At 60.1% G+C, this 7,135-nt stretch overlaps 1 protein-coding gene across 2 annotated transcripts in view; it reads left to right on the top strand.

Moving 5' to 3' along the window:
- The window catches only part of UNC13D (unc-13 homolog D), a 13,079-nt gene extending 7,181 nt beyond the window's left edge, over positions 1-5,898 (top strand). For both annotated transcript variants that reach the window (XM_045299858.1, XM_004709288.2), the window contains exons 23-31: positions 21-89; positions 1,384-1,463; positions 2,746-2,851; positions 2,937-3,008; positions 3,662-3,745; positions 3,820-3,940; positions 4,104-4,227; positions 4,613-4,809; positions 5,322-5,898. In XM_045299858.1, the coding sequence (XP_045155793.1) occupies positions 21-89; positions 1,384-1,463; positions 2,746-2,851; positions 2,937-3,008; positions 3,662-3,745; positions 3,820-3,940; positions 4,104-4,227; positions 4,613-4,809; positions 5,322-5,443 (975 nt within the window). In that variant the 3' untranslated portion in view covers positions 5,444-5,898. The remainder of the gene's footprint in view (positions 1-20; positions 90-1,383; positions 1,464-2,745; positions 2,852-2,936; positions 3,009-3,661; positions 3,746-3,819; positions 3,941-4,103; positions 4,228-4,612; positions 4,810-5,321) is intronic.
- The last annotated feature ends 1,237 nt before the right edge of the window (positions 5,899-7,135 follow it).

Below are 7,135 nucleotides of genomic sequence, written 5' to 3'. Positions count from 1 at the left end.
CCCCCATGTCGTGCCCCCAGCTGGAGGTGGGCATCGCCAAGCATATCCAGAAGCTCCTGGCCGTCAAGGAGTCCGTGCTGCTGGAGGACGTGAGTGCCCTTCTCTGCCAGCCCACCAGGGACTGTGGGGGCTCCAGGAGGGCCAAGGGCTGAAGGCCCTGGGGTGTCAGAGAGAAATCCTCAGACTTGGGCAAGCCATGCTCCCTCCTAGGGCCTCTGTTTCCTCCTTGGATGCTGGAGAGAGCAGGACACCTGATGGGTAGTGTCCTTAGGTCAGATGTGCAGGCAGCCAGAGGAGGGCTGGGGTTGTGTTGCCAGGCAGACCAGCTGCTGGCTACAGCTGCCCCGGCAGGGACACTCGAGCTGGCCTGTCTTATCATCTGTCCACAGGGCATACTCGTACACACCTTCGTTTGCCCGGCAGCCATAAGAGAAGCACTTGCTTTGTGCCAGGCACTGATGTAGACACTGGGGGCGAATCAGTGAGGAATGACAACAAGCTGGACCTTTTAGTACCTGTAAACCTGCTGCTACCTGATCCTGGCTCTGAGTGGGCCCGGAGGGCAGAGTAGAACTGTGTCCCCAACACTGTGCCACTGGGAGAACTGACAAAGCGCAGCACATTGGCCATGCCCCCAGAGTTGACCAGGCCCTCATCTTTCAGCAAGAAGATCTCTGGGTCATTCTGGAGCAGGGGGCATGCACAGGGGAACACAGGCAGGGCTGGTGGATTTGAACTGCTGACCTTGCAGTTAACAGCCAAACACGAAGCCCCTGCACCACCAGGGGCCTTACTTTCTGGAAAGGGAGAGGAAATAAGAGACGCGTTTATGTATCGAGTATTCGGGAATGACCAGAGCTAAAGAGAAGGGCTGGAGAGTCCGAGGGCTGCTGTGGCTTTTGAGAGTGGCCTGCTGCAGAGGGTGAGGGGTGAATCAGGACCCAGTGGAAGTGAAGAGGGAGCCAGGAGGGAGTCTAGAGGAAGTGCATTCCAGGCAGAGGGAATGGCATGGGCAAAGGCCCAAGGCAGAACCATGCCTGGCAGGTGGGAGGGAGGGGCTACAGAGCTAGCAGGTCCCAGGCTGGGGCTGGAGCAGACTGAGCAAGGGGGAGAGACGGGTAAAGGGGGGCAGGCAGGTCATGAGCAGCCTTGGGGCTTAAATATCACAAAGGGTGCACACAAGCTTGGGGCCCTCTGTCCCCCAACAAGATGGACTGACACAATGGCTGCCGGGATGGGCTTGAGTGTAGCAGTTGTGAGGGTGGGGCAAGTCTGCTGGTCGTGGGGTCGCTATGAGCCTGAATGATTGGGGATCAGGGCCAGGAAGTGGGGGCCGGGACCTGAACCAGCCAGGAAGCAGACATGTTCCCGCCCCTTTCCCAGGCCGTCGTGCCCTTGATGAAGTTCCTGGAGGCGGAGCTTTGCTACATGAACACCAACTTGGTGTGGGAAAACTTCAGCAGGTGTACTCTCCCCCCTCGACTCCCACCCTCCCTGGCCCCTGCCCTCCTTCCCCTGCCCTAGGCAGCCCTTCTCTGGGGAGGAGTTCCTTGATGTCCTTTCACCAGCCTCTGTTCAAAAGCTTGCTCCCCAGGACGGGGAGCTCACTGCCTCCCAAGCCTGCCCCTGCCCCAGCTGAGTGGTACACATTCTTCTTTAACCTTGAGGGCCCCAAGAGGGACTTGTGGTTAGGGTCTGTCTTCAAGCAGGGACTCTGCACACACGGAGTTGGGAGGGGGTGGTAAGCTCTGGAGCCAGGCTTCCTGGGGGCCCTGGGCAGATTCAGCTAGTCCTGCCTGGTGCTGGGACCAGTGTCTGTACCCAGGACCCAAGATGGGACCAATGGCGGCCATCGCAGCGATGACAACGATGACAGTGACCTGGATTTGGGGTCAAGGGAGCCTGTCAGCCTCTTCCTCCCCCACTTCCCCAAAGGCCCCATCTGCTGGGCCCCGTGGTGTAGGCACGTGGTCTTGGCTACAGTCGGTCGCTGATGCGGCTCTGTGGTACATACCCCGGGATTTAGACTGGACCCTCACTGCTGCCCCGGAAGTCTGCCGAACTGTGCCTGGTGCATCGAAAACGAAACCAATGCCTTTGAGCTGGTTCTGGCTGGAGTGTGTCAGGTCAGGGTAGGGTTTGACTTGTCCGGTCGGAGGAAGACATGACGGGGTGAGTCTGAGGAATGAGCTGGGGCTGACTGTTTAGGCGCGGTGGTCAGGCCCTCCTTTGGAGGCCCCTCAGGGCATGCTAGCCACTCACTCTTGAGTGAGCTGCTAGAGCATGCTCAGTCCGTCCCAGGGACTCCGAGGGCCCTGTGATGCGCTGGGTAACAAAGGTGTACACCAGGTGGAACTGCCGGCTTCCCGCGCTCTTCACTCCGTACCACGTTGGTGGTGCTTCCCTGCTGGCTTGGGCATGGACGCTTGTCAGATTGCAGTTGTGGGGATGGTGTCTTGGTTGCTATGGTAGTCTCCCATCCCCACACCCTGAGGTCCCAGAGGCATTGAATCCCTATTCATCTTGGTCCCTTCCATCGAGTGGTGATCCCATCATCAGTGGGAGCAGTTAGTTGTACACCCTTCTGGGCCCCTGCTTTGAGATGGAGTCTTGACCGGCAGAGGGCATGTTAGACAGGACAGACCCACCTGCACTGCCCTCCATCGCCCAGGGCAAGAGCCCACCCTCCTCTTTCTCACATCTGCTTCCTCCTGTGGCCTCCTGTCCACCCGCCCCTCACCCCAGCCTCCTGACCCTGCTCTGGACGCATACACTGACAGTGCTGGCTGAGGCAGCCACCTCCCAGCGCACCTCCCCGCTGGCCTCGAGCAGGTTGAAGGCTGCTCTACAGGTAAGGCTACCCGAGACCAGACCAGCCCTGGGGGGCACGGGGTAGAGGGGTAAGCCCGAAGTCACCACTGTTTCTTACCACCCAGAACCTGGAGATAATCTTCCACGCCGAGGGCTGTGGCCTGCCCCCTGAGGCCCGGCACACCGCTACCTTTGAGGTGAGCTGGGGGCGGGGTCTCACCTTTTTGGGCTCACCTGTGCCAGAAGGGGCTAGAGTTTGTGGAGCCCAGGGCAGAATGAGAATGTGGGGCACTGGGTCACAAACCATCGAGAAATTCAAGATTGTGGACCGGCTGTAGTCAATTCTTATGCATAGGGACCTTGTTACCGGAAATCCCAAATTGGCTGTCATGCCCTCAATTCCGACGGCCCCGTGAGTTCTCAGGACTAATTCTTTATAGGAGTAGAAATCCCTGCCTTTCTCCCTCTGAGTGGCTGGTGGTTTCGAACTGCTGACCTTGTAGCTTAGCAGACAGATGCTAACCACTATGCCACCAGGGGATGGAGTAAAGCTGCCCATGGGTTTTCCAAAGCTGTCACTTTTATGGAAGCGGGTGGCCACTTCTTTCTCCCACAGAGTGGCTACTGGGTTTGACTGCTGACTTTTAAAGTGAACAACCAAGTGTTTGCCAAACCAAGAGGGAGGCCCTTCCAAGCACCAGGCCCTGCACCACCCAGGTGGCCTGGCCCTTGAAGCGGACCTTCCTGGGCCTGTAGAACCCAGCATGCTCCACATCAGACTGGCGGGTCCCTTTGACGGGGCTCCTGGAAGCTGTGGAGGAATCCCAGTGACGGAGTGTCCCCTTTGCAGGCGCTGCAGAAGGACCTGGAGCTGCAGGCGGCCTCCAGCCGGCAGCTCATCCGGCTGTACTTCTGCCGGCGCCTGGAGCAGCAGGTACGGTGCCCTTCTCCCACTGCCCCCATGGCTGGGCTCGGCCCAGCCCACACTGTGCCCGTTCCCCACCACAGGCAGAAACCACCTCCGAGGAGCTCGGGGTGGTCACGGTCAAGGCTTCCTACCGCTCCTCGGAGCAGAAACTGCATGTCGAGCTGCTCAGTGCCTCCAGCCTGCTGCCCCTGGACTCTAATGGTGAGTGGCCACTGCCCTTTGGTCACCTGCCAGTCCCCAGCCCTCGGGCCTGCCTGTCCCTCTTGCCGAGAGCACTGCATGCACTTTCCCCTGGTCACCAGGAGGGCCAGTGCTATGGGGATGCTCAGCCTGACACCCCTCCTCTGCCCGGGGCCCATGCCAGGCTCCAGTGACCCCTTTGTACAGCTCACCTTGGAGCCCAGGCACGTGTTCCCCGAGCTGGCCCCCCGGGAGACACAGAAACACAAGAAGGACCTGCACCCGCTGTTTGATGAGACCTTTGAATTGTGAGCAGTCCCAATTCCCACAGTCCCCGGGTCCCCAGCCCTGGCTCAGCTGTCTCTGTGGGTGCCAGGGAAGTGACATCTGGCACAGGGTTTGCTAGCAAGGCCCCCAACCTGCTCCTGGAGGCCAGAAGGGGCTGCTGGATGGGATGGCTGCCTGAACCCGGCTCCACGGCCTCCAGGAGCTGCCGTGTGCTCCCCGAGCTGAGTACCCGGGGGCGCAGGGCCCTGGATCACAACCAGCCGGTGGTCAGAGCAGGCGTCTGAGCAGGGGATGGAGAATACCAGCCAAGGGCTGGCTTTCTTCCTCCAGGCCCTGGCCTGTCCCCAAGGGTCAAGAGGGGGGAGGCGGTGGCAGTGAGTGAGCCCAACTGTGTCCCCCACCCAGCCTGGTGCCCGCGGAGCCGTGCCAGGAGGAGGGGGCGTGCCTCCTGCTCACTGTGCTGGACCACGACACGCTGGGGGCCGATGACCTCGAGGGCGAGGCCTTCCTGCCCCTGCACTCCGTGCGGGGCCTGCCCGGGGCCGAGGAGCCGGGAGAGGTGCCACAGACCCGCCTGCCCCTCACCTACCCCGCCCCCAACGGTAGGTTGAGCTCCAGGACCAGGGCAGGTCCTGGCAGGTGCCTCTTGAGTCTCATCTGGAGGCGGTGGAAGTTAAGCCAGGCGAGGTGTCACATGGCGGACCCTGGGGAGAGAGCCTGTCCCCGTCCCCGAGCAGGGCATGATCACAGACTGGGCCCTCTATACCCATCTTGGCCCCAGTCTAAGTTCCCACAGCAACCCAAGGGGGAGGTATGAACCTGCCTCACGGACAAGTAAACTGAGGCACGAAGGGATTCAGTAACTAGCGGGAGGTGCCCACAGAAGCGTGAGGGGCGCAGGCCCAGCCCGGTCACTGCTTCTACCCCATAACCGGGTCAGTGCGTCCCGGCCAGCAAGGGTTTCCAGCCTGCCCTGAGTCTGGCTGGGTGTGGCCACCCAGAGTCCAGGTCAGCTGGGGGCTGGGCAGTGCCAGGCCAGAAACCACCACCCAGGCCCTGCTCCTCCTCCTGGATGGGGGCCCCCTGAGTCTTGACCCCCACACCCTCTCCACAGGGGACCCGATCCTGCAGCTGCTGGAGAGCCGCAAGGGGGACCGTGAGGCCCAGGCTTTTGTGAGAGTGCGGCGGCAGCGAGCCAAGCAGGCCGCACAGCACGCCCCACGGTTGTGCCGGTAGCAGGGGCCTCCCCACAGTGCAACCCCACCCCTTGCCTGGCCCAGTATTCTAGGGACGTGCTGCAGGCCTGGGAACGCAGCCTTGGAGATGGCTACCATTAGCGATATTTATACTCCCTGCCCCCACAGCTCAGCCCAGGAAGGGCCCAGCTGTCTCCCTTCTGGAAAGTGGGCCTCTGCCTCCTCCGGCCTCTGGCCGGGGCCGTGCAGGCTCCCTGGCTGGTCTTCAGCACCCCACTCAACTTCATGGGGCCTGGGCTGTGGCCGAGTCTCTCTGGGGGTGGGGGAGCCCCTGGTGGCATGTCCCTGAGGAGCCTGCAGCTGAGAGTGGCTGGCGTGGAGGACAAGACAGGAAGTTGTGTCTGAGGGGCTGCCTCCAGCTTGGGGCAGCACCCGCCCTTGCCTGCCTCTTGGAAACAACAGAGAAGCAAATAATAAAGTTGGCAATCCACTGTCCTGGGTCACAGCTTTATGGAAAACGACAAACTAGATTTAACCCATGGTTGAGCCATGTGAGGGGTGTCACCAGGCAGGTAACCAACATAGGGATGTGGCAGTCCCCAATCAGACGAGTCCTGTCCTTAAGCCTGTTGGGAACTTGAATTCCTACGGAAGCCATCAGTCAGATCCAGGAATCGAGCATCACCGGGCCAACGCCTGTGGGTCTGGACCACCACATACACAGAGGCATCAAAGCAGGGCGTGTACGTGGCTTTGTTTGACAAGCCTGCAGACATGGCTAGTCTGTGAAGGTAACGGGGCTTCTCGGGTGGAGGGGTGACTGCTAGGTGGGGTTCTTTGTAAGTAGCTCAGGGACTGCTACCTACTCAACAGTCTGTTGTCCTCTTAAAAAACACATGCTCTCCAGTGGGCCTGTGCAGCCCTTCCCAACCCTTAAGGCAGTGGTTCTCAACCTGTGGGTCATGACCCCTTGGGGGTGGGTGTCAAACGAACTTTTCACAGTTCGTTGAATCAGGGGCCACCTGATTCATCACAGTAGCAAAATGACAGTGATGAAGTAGCAACAAAAATAATTTTATGGTGGGGGGGTCACCACAACACGAAGTGTATTAAGGGGTTGCATTAGGAAGGTTGAGACCCCCGGAGACCTGGCTTATCACCGCAAAGCAGTGAGAGGTGACTGGCCCAGAGGCAGGGGCCACTGACATTGCTTGGGCCTTGGACTGAGGGAACCCCCTTTCTGGGTACCCACAGCAAATTCATGCCGGGGGGTGGGGGTCTGGAACGGGTTAGCAGGTACAACTGGAAGGCCCCCCAGGGAGGGAGGAGACAGGTTGAAGTTACGTGGTTGCTCCGGGCAGCAAGGCTCCAAGGAGCTGGGCCACAGGCCTGCCCAGAGGAAGGTGCCCGTGTCAGGTGAAGTGGGGCCCCTGCTGGGCTGAGGCAGTTGTAAGGTGATGTGGGTAGGTTTTAGGGAGAGTGGGCCACTTCTGAGACCCTGATGCACGGCCTCACTCCAAAGCTGGGTCTTCTTCACACCCCTAGAGCCCAGTAGAATGCAGGGGTGCCGTCCTCAACCTTAGGGTGAGAGAGCAGACCATCCTACTTCTTTTGATACTTTCATGACAATCAGCCCCATTGACCCACCAGAAGTCCCATTATCAGAAACAATTGGGACCTCCTGGTGACATAGCTGGGCTGCTAACCACAAAGTCAGCAGTTCAAATCCACC

This window comes from Echinops telfairi, unplaced genomic scaffold (assembly GCF_000313985.2).
Source record: "Echinops telfairi isolate 266 unplaced genomic scaffold, ASM31398v2 ScPeMD7_7458;HRSCAF=8496, whole genome shotgun sequence".
Taxonomy (NCBI): Eukaryota; Metazoa; Chordata; class Mammalia; order Afrosoricida; family Tenrecidae; genus Echinops; species Echinops telfairi.
The sequence above is the reverse complement of the archived record's forward strand: the minus strand, read 5'-3'. Positions and strand labels throughout refer to the sequence as shown.